This window comes from Cygnus atratus, chromosome 1, assembly GCF_013377495.2.
Source record: "Cygnus atratus isolate AKBS03 ecotype Queensland, Australia chromosome 1, CAtr_DNAZoo_HiC_assembly, whole genome shotgun sequence".
Taxonomy (NCBI): Eukaryota; Metazoa; Chordata; class Aves; order Anseriformes; family Anatidae; genus Cygnus; species Cygnus atratus.
In genome coordinates, this window is record NC_066362.1 from 42,039,696 (window position 1) to 42,060,168 (window position 20,473).

The window sequence follows — 20,473 nt, forward strand, 5'->3', positions numbered from 1 at the left end:
TGCCTTTTTTCGTCTGATGTTTAAAATTCTCAGCACAAGGTCAAAGGCCAAGTTTCTTTTGGGACTGAGAGCAATTGTACACTCAGAGCAATAATGAATGTTTGTTATCTTTCAAGCCCTTTCTCCCTTTGGTTTTCTGAAGGAAAACAGAGTGTGATTATTCAGATTAGTGATATTTAGGATGCAGGAGAAAATCAGAACATTGTGTTCAGAATCAATGTAAACATTTCAGCCAACCTTCTGGTGATACTGAAATTGCATTGAACATCTCATCTCACCTTCACCCCACAGGCCCCAAATTCTTCGCTTTGTACCATGAGCTCAAACAGAGGTTTTGCAGAATGCCCATTAAACATTAAATGAAAAATATGCCAATGTAGGATTATGTTTGTGACAGTCTTTCAGATTCTTCAATATGTCTGCATTTAGATACCCTACAGATGTCGTGGCTTCATGAATACACCAATGAGACATGTGAATAATTTAACAGAATATTGTCAGTAGCAAATGTCACACAAAATAACTGGAAGGAAAATTGCCTTCAATAAATAAAGATAAAAATGGATGCAAATCAATTTCTTTTTAATATACAACTTGCTTAAGTATAAAACAATAGGTTATTACTTTGTCAAGAAATCTTGAAGTGTTTTTATTATATTCTTATCACTTCATTTATTTTACGTAGAAACTTTGGCTATTATCTGCACTTCTGTAACTCTCCTGGATAAATAATTCTGTAAATACACCGTGAAATTTGCACATAGGGAGCACTTATTACCCTGTGTACTTATACTTTCAAAATTGAAGAGCAAAAGGTAAATCTGCATGAGCGTTTTACAGGAATTTTGAGGTTTCAATTTCAGCAGTTCAAGAATCAACATTATTGGAAAAGAACTCTACGCACTAAAATGATTCTGTCTGAAATTAACCCTGGAAAAGACTTCTCTCTGGTCTAATAAATATTGTATGAAGAACACAAAGCAGTATGCTGATGCAGTCATATTTACCCAGTAAGCATGAGCACCAAGTGATATTCTGCCTATTTAGTCTTTTATTGATATGAGATCCACTTTCATGATGTAAATATTCTTTTTTTTTTTTTTCCCAACAGCAGCTTCCACAGGGGTTAAAATGGTGAGTGAAAGTCATCATGAGGCCCTGGCTGCACCGCCAGCTACCACAGTAGCAGCAGCTCCACCAAGTAATGTCACTGAACCAGCCGGTCCCGGAGGAGGGGGAGGAAAAGAAGATGCATTTTCTAAATTAAAAGAGAAGTTCATGAATGAACTGAACAAAATTCCACGTAAGTAAAACTTGATTGATTAAAAGCTTCTGCTGGCAGATTAGATTTAACTTGAAATTTTTGTCTTTGTCATTTATTTAGAGTGCAGACTAAATGTTTTCAAACTAAAAAAATCAGAAGATATACCTGGTGTAATAAGCTCCTCAGAATTAATTGTGGTAGAAAAGATGAGAACAAACTCATATGTGATTTGAGCCTATTCTTGATATGTAATTGTAACTTTTCCAACAAATTACTGCTGAATCTTCAGAGCTGGACTTCACGGTGGCCACAGGATCGAAGTATCTCCTAACAGTAATGCTTCTGGTTTCATGTGTATTATAGATAGTGTGGTCATATTACCTTAAAGCAGAATTTGGCTTCAAATCATAAATATTGAGAAATAAAGGAACTGTGTATCTTTCGGGACTAGGAAATGTAGAAACAGAAAAATAATGGCTTTTTAACAAGGAAATATCTCTAATACATCATTAATGTATGAAAACAGACATTCTTTTCCCTCTCAGTAATTTTGTTAGATCTGCCATCAAACTTTGTTTGCATGAGTTCTTGGACCTATGCATGATACTTTTAAAGTACCGGTGTATATTTCTGTTAGTAGCGTTATTTTGGCCTTTGTTAGAAAGTGTTGATTCAAAGTTGAGGCGTCAGTTTGTACGCAAAGCTTTTTGCTGTTTATGATAACTACTGTCTGCTTGAACCTGTTTGGTATATTTTCGTATGCATAGACTGGCATTAAACACACAACTAATTCAGCATTTTCAGTGCCATTTTATATAAGAAAGAAAAAATCCTTTTTTTGTTACCAAAATTAAAAAACACCTAAAGAGACAAGAAGATAATTTTGGCATTTTGTAGAAATGAACGTGGACACCATGTATGTATGTGTGTTTCAATAGCAGGCACTATAGAGACATTCAATCTCTAATGATTTTACTTCAAAAGAATAACTAAATGTAAAATATTTTCAGGAAGCTATTTTAACATATATGATAGTTTTCATTTTAGAACATTATCATTTGTAAAAAGAAATCCTGTTTGACTGATAAAGACAGATAACAAATCAGAATATTAATTGGTTTTTTATCTCTGAAATGTACCTTGGCAATCTGGCAGATGCAGTTTTTGCAAAATTGATAGCAAACAGCTTTGCTCTGTCACTTGAAATTCTCACTTGCAAGAGTAGAGGTGTTACAGTGGTAAGAAGTCCGTATGTCATTAGTTTGATAATCTGCACAGTCCAGTGCAGACCATACTGAAATGAAATTGCCTGCTGATATCATGGGAAAAACAAAACTGCTAGAAGTAAAAAAGAAGAGGGAAAAAGAAAAGACAAGATATTGAGAGAAAAATGGTGTACATTCAAAATATTTTCTCTTTTAATTTATAGCTCATCATGCTATATCAATGAGGTGGATGACTTTTTTTGTAGATATTACTTTATTTTTAAGCTTTTAGTTTCAGAATAGCAAAATTGTGGATTGTCTCCACTGTGTTAGCAACTACAATTGATAGATCTAGGAAAATACATAGATAGGAACTTTGAATTCAGTGCTGCATACTTTTTTAAAACAACCATAAAGACAATTGGAAGGTCCCATTTTGAGAATCTTTCCAAATAAAACTTCTCCTGTTATCATAAAAAGAAAGAAAAAGCTACTTTTACATGATGAAATTGCTTGTAGAGGAAAATGTACTAGGCCATAAGACAACTCTATTTATGATGAAATACATTTTAGTAATTATAAAATAAGATGCCTTATGCTGAGAGTAAGAACAGAACATCTTGCAGATCTTTTTTCCTAACTTAGAGAAGTTCTTTGAATGTCACATTAAACAAAATAGGAATCTGCTTCTTTAGAGAATTGTGGAAAGTCTTGGTAATCCTGCCCTGGCTCAAAGAATTAATCTAAAACACTGCCTTTTTTGACTAGTTTGATTGTTGACCTGCTTGATCCATTTTCATCTTCATTATTTGTATTAGCTTCTCCTTCTACCTGTAATAGTCTCCTTTTTGCTTGGCAGAATAGTCTCTTAAAGTTTCCATCAGTTCCCTGTCTTGAAAGGCAAGACCAAAACCTTTAAAAATTAGGACTATCAGTGTGTCTTCTTATTACCTCTTGCATTTTATGCCTCTAATTTTTCCATTCAGTAATAATAGTGCATCAGAGGTTACCCAACAAACATTTATTTGCACTAATGTCTTTCCTTCCAGTTTTGAGATAAAAGCTACTTTTAATTCTTCAAAGACCAAAAAAAAATTCTTGATATAGTTTTTGTTTAGAATATGTAGCTGCTTTATGGGAACAAATATGGTCAAGGCTGTCTGCGCTACGTTTAGTATACTTTTTTAAAAACTTACACAACCTTTACAAAGTTCATCTTAAATTATGACTGTATGAAGTGTATATTGTTGCCTTCATTTTAGACATCCCAACCCTTATCTAAGATCATGCGGGAATTCTGTGGTAGAAAACTGAACCTGGGTGATCACAAATGCCATGCCAGTCCCATGTTTACCTTCTAGAGGTTGGAGTTGTGATTGGATCTTCTCAGCATCTTCATCAAACAAATGCTGGGACTTTTTAACATAACATCCTGCTTGTTTATACACATATATATATTAATTTTGATGTTTCAAGAAGAGAGTTAAATGTACATTGTACTGCGAAGGGGCAAAGAGATTGGGCGTGTTTTTTTTAATATTTAAATAAGAAATAATGCCACTGAAATGGCACATTTTGTATCCAAATAACTTTCACTTCTCCTCTGAGAACAGTAACAAATCCTACATGAATGGACTTTAGTTGGCAGGTCTAAATGTGCTTCTTGCCAATAAACAGCTGTCCTTTATAAACTAACACAAATAGATCACAAAATAAGTTTAAGTATACTGTCTCCAAAATATCATGGGGTAAGGCCAGGCCAGACCAGGCCATGCCGGCCTCATTTCCCTGTCAGAAGATTAAAGCATTTCCTTAATATTTGATCGTTTTTTGTCAGTAGGCAGTTGTCAGTGAGGTGTTGTTAGCCCCTAACAAAGTTCAGGATTTCATTTTGGAAGAAAAATTGACAAGCCTTCACTAGTACAGCTGGTTACAATTTATTTATTTATTTATTAATTTGTGAATCTTACGACAGAGCAGAAAGTAAATTTGTTCCAACAAAATCATTTTGACAGGGTCTTTCTAGGAATTTCTTGCCATGTGAGAGATAAAAAAGCAGCAAAACGGTGTAGAAGCCTCTTGGGGATAGCACAAACACTTGAGCCTAAAAACTGTTGTGGCATGTGAACTGTGGACCATTATGTTCTCTGGTAGATTCAGACTGCAGACCTGACCCTGAATCTTAGACATAGCAGAGAAATGACATAGTCAACAAATTCTCTGATCTTTGCTGACGGGAGACCAGCATGGACCAACATATTTTTATCTCATGTATTTTCTCATTAAAACTTCCAAAGGTCTCTTCATCCTGTCCTGGTTTCGGCTAGGATAGACATATCACCATGTGACAAGGAAGGCTTTGAAAGCTTGCTGGTTACTGGGAGAGTATTTTTCTTGCCAGTGCTTTATTGTCTGTGTACAAGAGAGAAATAATTGTTTTAATTGCTTCTGCCTAAGATGACTGCAGATGGAAAATAAGCCATCATGATTTAATGGAAGTATAATAAGATATAATATTGCCATATTGTGAAAAAGCTCACCTCCAATCAACTTAAAGTGATAAAAAGCCCAGCTGTAGTAGGGGCTAATTTATAAATATTCTCCTCTTTCTGTCTTTACATCAAAATTCTGTAATATCAAGTCATATTTATATACCAAAAAAAAAAAAAATCAATAATGGTGATGACAAAGGTAAAGGTACAGCAAAGTATACCCAGCTGAATAAATAGTTGTTCCATCCATGTGCCTTATATCAGAACAGACATCTTTTAAAAACAGTATGTTTTGTAAAACACACAGAAGTCACAATAGGCTAGATATACTTAACTAACTAAAAATATGAGAATCGCCAACAAGATTTCACTCCACAAAACTCCAGGATAGGGTCTGTGCAATTTAAATGACACCAATGTTTCCTCCTGTAATACATGCACCAGAGAAGTCTTATATTTATCAAAACCAGATGCATTCAAAAAAAAATGAGTAAATAAAAGTTCCAAGAAGAACAGAGGGACCATTTGTATTAGTGTACATTTACTACAAGAGCAGTGATGCAATATGTAAACCCAGTTGAAATTTTGATTGATACAAGCTTTTTGTTGATTTGTATCTCTTTAAAGAAGAACATACTCCACATTTTGTGGCAGGAGATTGTAGTCTTCCAAAAACACACAAATCATACAAAATGGTGATTTCCTACCATATATTTCACTCTGAATAATGCGAGTGAGCAAGTGGGATCATTTTATTACAATGAGTCATACAGTTAAAGTGCAAGAATCCTGTAAGGTTACTGAGGCATAACTGTGAAGAATTTTGTTATCCGTTATGTAAATCCTTGCATTTTGGTTGAGAGTGGCTGATTTGCATAATCACAGGACAGTTGTTTTTCAACTGCACTGTGTATAAAAGTCACTCTATCTTAATTGATTCTTAAATTTTCTATCTTAGTTTATCTTTAATCAGCAGGATTTTTAAGCTGTTGACCAGAAGGAGAAAAAAAGGTACCATCTCCGCTCTTACAAAAAGGAGGTAAAACAAAGAGACAAAATGGTACTTCACACTTCTGACAACAAAACTGCATTAAAAGTCTTTATAAGCTATATTGATTAGCTTGATTTCCTTCCTCTCCCTCCCTGCTTTTCCATCTGGGCCGTTCTCTACCGGCTGGGAAAATACCTGCCATATACTTACAAAAAGCAATTTCTAGGTTCTGCAAGACTAAATGAATGCAAGACAACAACAGCTTTTGAGTGGAGGCTTTAAATGTCAAGATACCAATAGTAACCATACAATGCTGATTAATGTTAAGTTTTATCTTTAATTTACTTAATGAGCATGTTTGTAAAATCAAAGTGTATTTAATGTGTTTCCTAAAAATACATTCTTTTATGAACAGAAGACCTTGTTCTGCTGGCAAGGTAAATAAAAGAGCAAAAACTCCACCAATAAAATCCCACAACACATCTGACTGAATAATCATACTCTGTCAGTGCTTCTGGTATAATCCTGAATAGCGGCAATATCTGAATGCTTTCAGTGCTGGATACTATCATTACCTCTTTAATAGGAAGTTACTGCTTATTGCTAATGCTTGTTGCTGTCCTACACTGTAATTGAAAACGTTACATTTCTATACCAACCTTATTCTAAAATATTTGGCTGGCTCACACCTCCATTTGCCCTCAAAACACCTAAATTTGATTTATTGTGCACAAGTGACTGATAGTCTTCCAAACCAGGAGCTCAAAGCTATGTGATGATTCAGGCTAAAAAAACAATGTCCTGTTCAGGCTTGTTTCACAATCTGTTTGCAGCTGTGCAGAGGAAGGTTTGTTTACCTCTCCCTGGCTTTCTGAATAGCTCTCAAAATGAAATGGGACTGGAGACTATAGAAGAAACTGTAATAAAAATGTAAAAATTACTCTAAGACTCAGGTCTGGGTTAATTCTAAATAACAGCTTAATAAGCTGACATACTGACTTGTAGATATATTTGGGTAAATCAGCAAATAAAATAATTCTTGATTTATATGTTTAGCCATTTAAATTAAAGTTACAGCCTTCAGTAGTCATTCTAGACACACCTCTATTTTATTTCCTACTAGTCTCTGCTTTTCTGCCCTCCTTGATTGACCAGCTTCTTATCCTCTTTAAATGGCAATGAAGTTTATTTCTTAATATTTCATTATTATTTTGCATCAAAATTCAGGTTGGAGATATTGCTGATTTTTGTCTATAATTCATTAGAAAATTAAAAAATTTGTGCATGATGTATTTCTGAATCTTAATTTTTATCAACCTCCTGGTTTGGTCATTTGCAGAAAATAAATTCAGACTGTTCATTTCACAGATTCTTCTAATGGTTTCTTGAGTATAGGTGGCACTGACATGAGAAAGAGAGGGCAGGTGTTTTGTTGTTTTTTTTTCGAAGTTCATAAAAAAGAAGCGAAATGCTGCTAATAGAATGCTTTCTGATTTTAATGGTGGACTTGGCAGTGCTAGGTTAAAGGTAGGACCAGATGATCTTAGAGGTCTTTTTCAACCTAAATGACTCTATGATTCTATCTCCATACATACATGAATTAGTGTACACACATATATATCACTACAATAAGCAGTGATCTCAGCTTAGGAGCAGTCTGACATTCATGTCCTGGCAAAGAGGACTTGTCAGGAGAAATTTAGAGAAGAATAAAGAGAGAAGATTCTTGATGTTCCAGCAAGTCTGAAGAACAGCGCTGGAGAAAGCAGGAAGACATAAATTTAAGTCTTCTTGTTTCTGTTCTATCATCAAATCATTGTCAGTTGCTGATAGGGAAATACATGCAGCTTTACACTGGAGAAGAAACAAGGGAAATTAGAAATAAAGATTTATTTTAGAACATGGAACAGGTACAAGACAGAACTATTACAGTGCAATAGTAGAGGAAAAAAAAAGTATTTATAAATATAGCAATTTAAATGCAAATCTCAGATTACTTTGGTTTCTCCCTGAATCCCCCAGCCCCAGAGTTCAATGATTACATGACAACTTCAGCATTCTTCATTGAATAAAAGTTTCTAGACCACCTGCAGGTAGGGAGAAGCTTGAAAACACTGCCCACACACATCTAGAAGATATAAAAATCACAAGACAAGGAAAAGCAATTCAAATTTGTTATTTTATAAATTCAGAGCATGAAAATAACTTCATTAATCTTAGGGACCTAACATGTTTTGAATGCTTGAAATCAGGGTTCCTGGAAATACAGCTTCCAAATCCAAAGTATCTAAATAGTTGCTGAGGGGCTAGAATAATGGAAGCGAAAATCTAATGAGTCAGAACATGGATGAAAAACTGTGTGTAGAAGGAGCAGGATCTCATGGTCTGAGATCCTGCTAAATTATACTCTGTTGGTATCATAATGATCAATTCTATCATGAGAAAAATAAGCAGATTCCTACAGCTTGACCTGGGGTACCAGCTCCATCCCGGTCCCGGGAGGACCCTAAATCCATGTGCTCTCCGCATCTTGAGGATTTACCTGTTTGAAAGGAAATGTTGCCTGTTAAACAGAAGTACACTGGGAGTATAACCTCAGTGTCAAACAGAATTATACATTATTAATGACGTGCCTAAAGCATCATTTTTAGAAATACCGGTTGGTTTTGAGTTGTGTAATCTGAAACAAGGGGAAGGAGAAGCAAGTCCAGTAAAATACATGATGCTGAGAGCATTCAGCAAAATATAAGAAAACAACCCCCCTTTAACTTTTGCAGATTAGCTTTTGCATCCATGGGGTTGAAAATCATCTATAACAAAAACAGAGGTGAGCATCTACCTTTGATTTGGTGGCAGGGTTTAACAAATAGTGCCGGAGTACCCCCAATGGTCTCCTCTTGCCCATCACTTTGATCATTATTTTATATATTACAATGACTCTGGTAGGTATTTTATTGCACTATAGATATGTCAAGTTGTGCCAGTGCCTTATAAATTGAGAATTCAATTTACAAGCAGAAAACAGAGCATGGTTGCTGGCTTCCTTTCAGTACTGAGAACGTATCTTAAAATTTCATTACTTTGTGTGAGGGGAAGTGTGCACTAAAATTATGTTTACATACATAAAATAAACACAATATTTGCTAGTCTTTTTCTAACTTACCTACAGATGAAATGTCTACAGAAATTACCCATTATCTGTTATAATTTGGTTTGTAATCTTGCTTTGAAAATGCTCTATAAAGAGAGTTCATGGAACAATTGTTCTCAACTTAAAATTGAGAATGCATTTAAAGATTGCTTCTCAGCAATGTACTTCATAAAAGGAAAAAAGCACTTGGGACTATGTTTAATAGATTTGCTTTAAAAATACATGGTATAAATGGGCAATGAAAATACAGGAATTACTGGTAATATTTATATCACATCCTTACCTCTGCTAATAGTGCCTCTGCCTAGTGCCTAGGCATTGTAGCAAGTTATAAGATATCCTCATGCGTTTTTATAAAAACAAGAGTAGATAATGAAGCCTCTGTTATTTCAAGGCACTGTTGTAAATTGGCACAGATTTAGAATGTCATTCTTTGTTGTTATTGTTAATAATTCTACTTAGCAATGGGTGTTTGCTGCTGACAATTATCTAAACTAAAGTCTTCACTGAGGGATTATATATACATAACACCCCCGCTTATTTTGGCTGATATATGTTGTCTAAAGTATTTAAACTTTTTTAAAGAGACAAAAATCCTTTTATTGTTAAATGAAGTATTTATTCTGTTCATCAAGCCCATATCGCCAAGGTGGGTAAAATATTAAGCCACTGACCACGAGAAGGAGCTTTCAGGAATGCTGTAGGCCCATAGCATCCTTTCCTGCATTCTTTTAATCTTTTTATGCTTGGCTTGTGTTTCAAGCGAGATCTTGAACTGATCTAGATGAGAAAACCTCCACCGCTTCCAGAGCACGCAGCCAGTTTGCACGAGCTGTGGAGGTGGCCTCAAATCTTCAGACAGCTCTCGGTATGGGTAGACTTTGCTCTGACTCCACAGAAGGAGCCTGTGCTGCTGAACTTGAATGACTGCCTTAGGAAGGCTGAGTTCCAGCTGGCAGCTGAGCGAGCCATCTGCCTACTCCTGTGCAGGTTTCTGAATCTGCCTCTAATCTTAATTATCAACTTCAGCAAGAGCTCCCTCATTTGCTCATAGGCCCTATATCATCTGGGGGCATGTTTCAGTACTGTAGCTGGCACTGTTTCCTTATCGCAGTGAGAGCCACCAAAATAAAAGATGGGGTTTGTCCTTTTGGATGGGAGAGGCATTTCAGCCCACATCTCAAAAGGAGCTCCAGAAATGTTCGGGGTTTCCACGCTGAACTTTGAAGAGCTGGGCTCTGGGAATCAGATTCACAGATCTGAGTTAAATTCTTTAGGTCCTCTTCAGAGCAAACAAGAAACAGGAGGTCCAGTTTACCCAGTACAAAAAACTGGAGGGAGATGTGCCTGAAATCATACTGGTCTCACAGACTTCAATGTTTAGGGAGAGCCCTAGGTTAGGCCTTTAGAACAAGTGGATTCATAGCCTGTAAACTTACAGACCTGATTTATGTCACTTTGAGACCAGTAGGTTCACTCTCTTCTGTCAGTGCATAATTTGATGAAGAGCAAGGAAACTCACTGGACCATAGACCTGGCTGAAGGACAGCATATGTATTTTGTTGTGAAATGTCAATGGACAAAATAAGCAAATGCATTGAGTATTTAGGGCTCCATACTCTTGAACAAGTATCCTACACTAAGCTACAGAACCTGACCCCATGAATCCTGTGTATCTTTTCCACTGTTGCTGCAGGAAAGGCAGATCTGAGTTTTCCAACTTGACCCCCTTTAGTCTCAGGAAGATCAGGAACTCAGGTGTTTTAGGCTGCAGCCCAAATGATATTTCCCAGCCTATGCAGGCAGCTCCCATATTGTTAGCTTGAAGCATCCACACAAAACATTTGTTTGACATCATAGAGAAGGGGTGGCACTTCTTGACAAGGAATAGAGAAGAAATATCCTAAAGCTAGTGAGCTGCCAGTAGTATTGAAAGTCGTTTCCACAGAAGAAACCTTCTCTCCTGTGAGCTGTGCCAGGTCCATCCCTCATATGGCAATACTCCAGAAGGGAGGAAACCTACAGAACTAGAACAGGTATTAGATGGTTTTTTACTGAAAACAGTTTATACGGAGGCAATACATTCTTCCCCTCAACAACAAAAATGCTAAAAAAATTTATTCCTTTCTTGAAAACATTTTATAGTTCCTCCTCACCAGAATTCATTGAATTTTCTGTTTTTTTTTTCTGTTATTTGATTTATAAATTTATTAACATTTTTTTCCTGTCCAGAACTCACATGAAAAAATTGGCACAAGCAATATGCTTGCTAACCCAACATTCAAACTTGTTTCTTTAGGTTTTGAACCCTGCTTCCCCTCCAAGAACAGCTATTTTATCATGGTTTCTAAGACCTCAGTACCCAGTTTTCAGTAAACACATGCTCTGAGCTGGATTGTAGCATTTCAGGTCTCGGTCCAGGAGTTACCTGTTTGTTTGTAATACGCCATGGGTGCAGATTTACTTGCAGCATGAGCAAGGCAAGGAGGACAGAGGAAGATAAGGCAAGCTTACTATTCATAAATTTCAGTCTAGCGTAGCATTTTAGATTACAACTCTGTGATGGTAATCGCTTCTGTGAAAGTCTTCCAGAATACCAATTTCCAAACTCTCTTGCCTCATGAAATATTTATTGGTGGGTTTTAAGTCGTAGGACAGCGAGGTGCCCAAGTTGACAGAAAACAGTGTCAGAAAGGAAGGTGAGGGCAAGAATACTGGGCAGAAAAGAAAGCTTATTATTATCTGAACTCAGGGCATACCATTAATAATGATAAAATAGCATGAAAAAAATGTCAGAATTGACTTTACTGACTCCTATTCTACAACAGCCTTGTGTTTATTTAACAATGGTTGTGTGGTACAAAAATTCGCTGCTTTTTTGATGTAAATATAGACATGCAGAAAGAGACAGAATGGAAGAGGGAAACTATTTACAAAAATCTTCTATTCAGTTAGTGCATTAACTGAAGTGTTTAAACTGTGCAACATCCTTGATTTGCAACAGCTTATTTTTGTTAGGCAACTATTGACAGTTGTTTTTTGATTCTGCAAAGTACATGGGTCTGTCCAACATTGCTAGTGCTTCTCGCTGTCACTCGGAATAAGGAAACTAGGTATAATTTTAAGGTGATACTGACAAGAAGCACTTTCATTCTAATGAACTGAATATTTATCCCGGTAATTCCTGGGAAAGGAAGGAAAAAAAATATATCCTCTTTAAAAACAAACCCCTAAATTGTGTCAATGTTAAGTAAAATAAGTTGTGATACCAAATCCCTGATGACATAGCAGCGCTAGCTGAAGCCTGCAGTGCAGGCAGAGTGCAAGCCAATGAACAAGTTTTTTCTCATTTTCACGTCATTTTCTTGACTAACATACTCCACTCCATTAAATAACATAAAAAACAACAGAAGTACATTCTTATTTGATATAGCCAAGCAAGTGTAAGCTGAGTATGTAGTCTCAGTTCAGGTACTGAAATGATACACAGCAGATTGTAGAATTTCAAAGCGTTTAATCTAGGGAAGTATTTAAATGTGTACTAACCATTAAGCTACAGAATAGCCCATTTAATTAAATTTGTTGCATGCAAATGAATGGTGGTTTGAAGGATCAAGACTATAAGTAAATTTCTCATACATGCTGCAATTTATATGTTGAACTGCTACATGAATCCATAATTTAATATAAATTAATTTTACTTTAGGTGTGGTTATTTTAAAAGCGTATAACTCTACAAATGATGTAATTTTGGAGATGTGTACTACACATATGTATAGTGCTAGCAGCAAATTTCTTTTCATATCTTCATAAATATCAGTGTAGTTTGTTTTTCTCCCATTTCATTTTAGCAAGCTGCTTGCTGAGATTTGTACCCTCTTTTGTCACATGGCTTATTATCACGACACACATTCTCATGATCATTGTCAAAAAAAGACAGCATTTAGGAAAAGTCATTTAGTTTAAATGATCAGTAGTGTTACTTTGAGATCACTGGTGGGAGGGACACTGAAATTTTGCAATGGAAGCCATTGGAGGAATGTAATTACGTCACTTGGGATTTGGGCCAACCCTGCAAACATCCAATTTCCACAGAAGTGATTGAGGTTCTTTCCATTTATTTTAATGAGAGTTGGATGGGGCCGTAAGGCATTACAATCCTTTTGGGAAAATCCCAGGGGATCTTTCATCTCCACAAAAGCTCAGGACATTGGTTTTATGCTTCCTCCAAAGCACAGCAGCTCTTGCATCGATGTGTCTCCACTGCTGTTCTTCAACATTACTGACTCAGGGGGAAGCAGGCCACCATGGTGCTGCTTTCTATGCCTGAGAGGAATCCAGGATGCTGGCAGATGATGTTGTTTAGCTTTCTTCTGGGTTTAGGTCATCCACGAACTTCAGTGAGTTGCTTAGCTGTTCGGTGGGTGTATGGGAGTGTCTGTGGCAATAAGCAGGCAGCAGATGCAATGCCTCCCTGATTCTTCCCTCCTCTCAGCTAATGGTGCTGAGAAGCATCTGAAAGTCAGCATCAGATTATCACAATATTCAATACTCCTTGAAGTGGTTGAACCCCAGCAGCTGATTCCTTGAAGACCAAAGTATAGGATTGCCACCAATGCTATGGATAGTTCTGTGTTTGGGCAGGCTGCTTTAATCTTTCCCTCTTGTATCAGGGATAACTGTAAATTGTAAAGTGCTGGGAGCATTTAGCAAGTGTTACAGTGCCACTGTTTCAAAGCTGTTTTTTGTTGTTGTTGTTTTGTTTTGTTTGTTTATTTTAAGTAAAGACAAGCTATAATATACTTACCTCAACATAGGACTGAAATAAAAGATGTCTGTACTTACAGTTATTGGGGAGTGTACCTACCATTCAGTTCCCAAACCTAATATGCCCATCACTCAAACGGTGAGAGTGTTGAATTACAGCAGTCTGTTACTCACTCAACACCAATGGTTGGGAGCCATTAGGAGACTGAAGCGTCAGCGAGGATGCTTGATGTAATAAAACGATGCTGATATTGTCTGCTTTCCCACAATATTTTATGGGATAAGGAAATAAAGGGGTTTTGCACCAGTTTTTGTTTGTGTTTTTTTTTTCACTGACAATTGGGGAGTGGAGAATGAAGAGCTGGAAAATATCTATGTTCCTGTCCTGATGCTGGGTGAACTTAAAATTGCCTTTACTCATTAAAAAGAAGAAGAAGAAGAAAAAAAGTAGTTATTTCTTCTCAAAAAAGTGCAACATTTGCCTCTACAAGACAGATGACCATTAGTGACAGTATATGTCTTCATAATCTCCATATCAATAGGTCTGATGTTATGAGAATTTCTATTACAGAGTATGTTGATAAGATGTATGACTTGCAAGCATTAGAGGTCACATCTGTGATCTGAGAGTAAATAATAACTAATTTGTGACTTAACAGCTCCAGTTCTTCCCACAGGCTTTCATCTTCTGACTCTTTTCCTTCCTTTTTCCTGGTTCCCTCATCACACAACAACTTCACCTCTCATTTACGCTTTCTACCTCTCCAGGAAAAAAAAAAAAAAAGTTTTGCAGTGCTAAGGCTCACAGAGAATATAGTTGCATTTGTGTCTATTGGAGGAATAAGAGTAGAAGAGTTAGGTCTGTGAAACTTTTTTGACATACGGCTGAGAGAGACATAAGGCTCTCTGCCAGTACAAGTCTCTGCTCCATTCTCCAGGCTGTCTGTCTGCCATAGAATGCTTGTGATGAAAAAAGAATAAATATAAACCAATCTCTCTCTACTTTTCCCTCTACTTCACAAAAATCATGTTAAGAAAGAGTGAAAATCATTCAGCTAACTTTCTATTGAAGCAGATGACTGAATACTGGTGTTTATTTTTAAGTAACTTTGGGCTTAACATACTGTAAAATATACAGCTTTTTCCTGTCACAATGGCAGAAGTAATGAGGGCAGGACTAGCTGGTTTTTAGCTCAAGACTAATAGGGCTCCTGACAGTGGTTGTTCTTTACCCTGTGAATACATTGGACATATTCCTCCACTGACCCATGAACTGGAAAGCTCATATCCCTGCTCGAGTGTTTTCTAACTACTACTAACTATGCTACTAGTTGGACAAGAAACATTTTTGGAAGGAGTGTCAGAAAAATGTTACATACAGCCCTGCAATGTCAATGGCAGTTAGCAAAGTCGTGTGTGACCTCAGATAAGGCCTAGAATAGAGACAAGCCAGGATAAACTTCAGTATTGCCAAGTTTAGAGAGAAGCCAAAGGAAAACTGGTTCCCGTGCTGGCTTCCAGAAACTTTTTTGCTGGCATGAGCTGACCTAACTTGAAGGCATGCGAGGCCAATTAAATCACTACTAGCCACTTGCAAATGATATGGCTGTCAGAAACCGATTTCATAAAGGGATAAAAGGGCTATCAGTCAAAACATAGTCTACAAGTTGGCCATACTTATATACTTTGACTGACAAAGTAGAGAGATATCAAATAGGGTTTAGTCTGAGGTGGTATTTTTAACTCTTCAGTGGTTGGATCTGGGGAAGCCACTGCAGAGACACTGGATTTCTAAGCTATCAGCAGTGAAATAAATGGCATTTAGCTCTGCTCCAGGGAAGGACTTACTCTTTCATCAAGTGTCACCTCTACATGATGTGCCTGAATAAATATAAGTATCCTCTTTTTCTTTAGTGGAGTCCTCTGTGACAGCACTGCCAATGTAGGTTATTTATGGGATGAGTTGAATGCTAGTCATAGCACAAAAATATTACCTTATAAGCTCACTGCATATTGCAGGTGATGGAAATTAAAACTATACCCTTACTGTACCTTATATATATTGTACCCTTATATATATTGTACCTTATATATATTGTACCCTTATATATAAAGGCTTACTTTTACCCCTACCATCTGTGCTTCTCATACATTACATTGTCCCTGCATGTATCCATGATTCAGTTCTTCAGCTCCTCAGCTGAAGGACAGGCTTCTCATCACCTAGCAGATCCAGGAGTTTGTAACAAGTCTGATTAGAAACACTCAAACTGACATTCAAAATGAGCTGGAGCAAACTAGTTGCTGGAAACCTCGTTTGAGTTTTTACCATATCAGTCCTAATTTTGTTATACTGCAGAGTGATGTGCTAGCATCAGTGATCAGAAAGTGAGGCAAATATTTGGAGATTCGATTCCAAGAGAGTTTGGGTAAATTAATACTGATTTTGCTGCTTTCCTTGGTCCTTGAAAATACAGCAAAGGCTACATGGGTTTAAGAGTCACAATTTATTAAGTACTGTGCAACTTTTAAGTCTGGAAGAAGAAACTTTGCACCAGTTTTACTATATTATTGTTAAAACTAATTAGTATCTTACTCTATCTTGTATCTTATCTGTTTTTTACAATATATAAATTACCATCTTATTTTTATGGTAGCTTAGAAGTCTTTGCTGATTTAAAGACAATTCAGAGGTGGCTGAGGTCTTCATACATTATAAAAGTAATTTGTCTTATGGGTATTATATATTGAGGTAACGGAGGAGAAAAGTACTACAAAATAATACAAGAGTGATAATAATAAAGATAATAAATAAATTAAAATACACAAACAATAAATAATGACTAGTAAAAAAATACCGAAGAGTAAAACAGGACCTGGTGCTTAGGGACATGGTTTAGTGGATGACTTTGGTAGTAGGGTGATGGTTGGACCAGATGATCTTGAAGGTCTTTTCCAACCTTAATCATTCTATGATTCTGAGTAAACGCAATGTCCTTAATGCAGTGCATATACAGCAACATGTTTTTACCACACTCTGAAAGCTAATAATTGCACTGAAATCAAAATGTGATGTAAAAATAACAGCGTATTTTACAGTCTCCTTTTCATTCCTTAAGTAAATGTATGATACATAGATAAAATATAACATTAAGAAAATCTAGATCTGAATAAAATTTCCCTTGTGTAAAGTTAAGTGCTTTTCCTTTCAAACTTTTCTTCATGTTGCATATTTAGGAGAAAGAAAACACAAGTTCTTTGAAGTCCTTCTTACCTCAAGGCTTTTTACTGTAGTGCACAGTTCTGTTAACTATCAGTGCACTTATTCACAGAGGGGTATATTAATTCTTGTGCACGGGCCTCTGTGATAGCCCATGCAGCACATAAACCCCACATTAATGTAGGTTTTGAATTATGAAAGATGCCTTTTGCATACTTCTACAGTGGAATAAGTTTTACACCATCATATAGAAAAATACCATGAAAATGACTGATTAGCAATCTCAGGCTGACAGTTCATTTGATAATTAGTTATGACTTACCAAAATATCCCTTTTCTGTGAATAGCTACACTTATAGCTACACTTCCTAGGTTTATGGAATGCTGTCAAAAATATCCAATGCTTTTTCCCTGTGTATTAGTAAGTTCACCTCCAAACCTAATCCTACAAACATTGTTCAGTATAGTTTTGCTGAAATTAATGGAACTGTTTACAACGGAAAGGGCTCAAACCAGTGCTCCGCTTCTCCAGAAATATCAGATGGCAAAGAAAATTACTTTAATGGGACAATTTTCAGAATTTTCATCATTTAGATTTCTTTTTGATAATACAACCCTCTATGTACATTTTTCAAATAACAGACCCAATTTTCAGTGTGTGATTCATCTGTCTTCTTTATTGCTCTTTCACTTAGAGGTTGTATTTTCATTCTTGGAACTAATTAGACTGGCTAAAGAAATGCTGATAGTGTTGTCACCCATTTTATTATGTAATAAGGACAGTTGCTGAGGCACTATCACAAGAGGAGGAAGAACATGGCTTGCATCTTGCTCAGCCTATGCAAGTTTAACCCCTTGTATCTCACTCTCAGAGAAAAAAAGCTATGGGTTAGACTGCCTGGAGGCATTACCCATGCTTCTCACTGAGGCTGAGGCTGAAGTCCTCCATGGGAGATCCAGGGAATCTGGAAGATTGTTCTGTTGGAAATCTGACTTAGATTCTGGCCTAAATGGGATAAAAAGCTCACTGTGTAGGGTACCAGACAAGAAAAGAGGTGTCCAGAACTCTACTCTCAAGCCTATTTCCATTTTTTTACAGTGAATATTACATTGAAAACAGTACAAAGAGTCACTTTGCTGGCATTTTAGGAGAGTGTCCTATCTACAGTATAATTACTACATGCTCTCATTCTATAAATCTTGCTCTAACATAAAGTGTTTCCTGAGTTTCCCAGGAATATAGGGCCTTGCCTGTCATACATGCTAGAATTCACCATTTTAGCAGTCTGGTGAGCCTTGAGAAAGAGAAAAAGAAGGAAAACAAGATCTGGAGAGCCCCTATATCTGTGTGGATTCAGACTTGTGCACATCCATTTTTACACTCAATGCCTTCATACCTGTGGCTTTCTACAAACATAGCTATTTAAAGATACAGTAAGATCAAGACAGTTTGGACTGTTTCTCTCAGGGGGCAATATGCAAAGTGTCTGTGTCTGCTTTATGGAAATACTTTGTGACTAACTTTTTGTAAAGATTTGCCCTCCTGACCTTCTTTTCATCCTTGTCATCTGGTTTGAGCATTTTTAAGACAGTTTTCTAGCCTGAAGTGTCTTACCTGAAATTTTGTGGGGGGAAAGAAGAAAGGTGAACGATTGGAATTCATTCTTGTACATTGCTCTCAGAGCCTGTAGAGTGTGTGCTGGGTGGAGGGTCATACACATTATTTTATTGCCTCATGGCCATTTTAATTCTCAATGCTAAAGTCGCTTATGGCAGAATTTCAGTTGTGAGCTTTAAGTTTTCATACTGAATACAGAGTCTGTGGAATGTTTATTTGCCAGGAAAAAAGAAGGGGAAAAAAAAAGTGATTCTGTTGTAAGAGTATTTTGAAAGAAATCTCCTGACAAGGTTTTGATCATGCCTGATTTTGCTGTGGATAGCTCATGTCAGTAACATAACACATCTGCAAAAGTGTTTTTTTGTAGTTGAGTTCTGCCTTAATAAGTAAGGCTGAAGGATGACTTATGGCTTGAAGCTTTTTTCTGTTTTCAAGCTGTATCATTTTGTCTAATGAAAGGCCATTACCTCCCCCTGTCAATCTGGCCTCCGTTGCTGTAGTAATGTATCTGTGGATACATTATCGCTGCTTCTGCTTCTGTGAATGAACAATTCCAAAGCAGCTACATAGAATTTATTTGCTGATTACTCACCTGCTATTAAAGTAGTTCCAAATAAAGTGAAATGGCAGACACTGCCTCTTGGTAGCTTTTTCCAACTATAAAAGGAATTCTGCATGTTATCTGCAGTGCTCAAGCTGCTTTACAGATGCACCATATTTAATTAGATTAGTTTTAATTAGACTACAGATGCAAAGTTGCATCTATGTATCACTATTAGTCTGTTTTGAGGCACTTTCAGCCAATAACAAACCACCATCTCATTTGCATTTATTTTAGTGTGTTAACCATTTGCCTGCTGGAATAATAACTGTGGAAGAACTTATATAATTTGCATTGTTATTGCTGTGTGGCACCATACACAGAAAGTGAAGTGAAGTGAAGAAAGGGTATTGCACTGAAGAATTAATTCAACGTTAAATAAATTTTTCTGTGAATTCCATTTGTACTTATTTAAATTCCTTTAGAGTGCTTATTTTCCAAGACAATCTTGTGAGCTTTGGACTTTATTGATTGCTCTTCTACCCTTAATGTTTGTTTTCTTTATGATCTTTTCATTTTTATTTCTTCATGCTTCACAGAGCCCATTTTCTTTTGCTGCCTTTCCCTTTCTATTCTGAGCTTAACTCAGTTCTGAGGAGACAGAGGATTAATTGTTCATTACTCGTGATGCTACAGGTTTGAAACAATTGTCGATTAGCTATTGCAAAGTTTTTATTATCAGGAGAGAGCACAGCTGCTTCTTTAGTTAATGACAGAATACTTGCAAGAGAAACTGGAAACTTGGGGCAGAAGCCTCGCTGGGCAAAAGTCACCAAGACAGTGGGCATTGGCTTCAGCAGAATGATTCTTTTACCCTCATTTCTTATTCCAGCAGAGATTATTTTCCTATGTTTAGTTATAGCATTCCCTTTTCATTTTTATTTCTCCATTTTGGCCAAGCTTCAGATTAATCACTGCATGCTCAATTGTGTTTAAACAGGGACAGAAGTAAGAACTCTGATATGTACTTTTAAGAGTTGATAATTTTTCAGCCTTTTTGATCAGTAGCAATGAAATGAATCCAATGAGAAGAATGTAATTTAATTAAATGATTTTAATAAACGGGATGCACTTTGAGCAAGGAAAGGATGCAGGAATTGTTAAATAGCAATAAGAAAATGTGCCATCTAGAGCTAAGGTTGACTATAAATACTAGGAACAAAA

The 20,473-nt window shown here is 36.4% G+C and overlaps 1 protein-coding gene across 3 annotated transcripts in view; it reads left to right on the forward strand.

Moving 5' to 3' along the window:
• SYT1 (synaptotagmin 1) overlaps positions 1-20,473 on the forward strand; it is a 355,350-nt gene that overhangs the window by 225,693 nt on the left and 109,184 nt on the right. For all 3 annotated transcript variants that reach the window (XM_035544091.2, XM_035544092.2, XM_035544093.2), the window contains exon 4: positions 1,112-1,303. In XM_035544091.2, the coding sequence (XP_035399984.1) occupies positions 1,112-1,303 (192 nt within the window). The remainder of the gene's footprint in view (positions 1-1,111; positions 1,304-20,473) is intronic.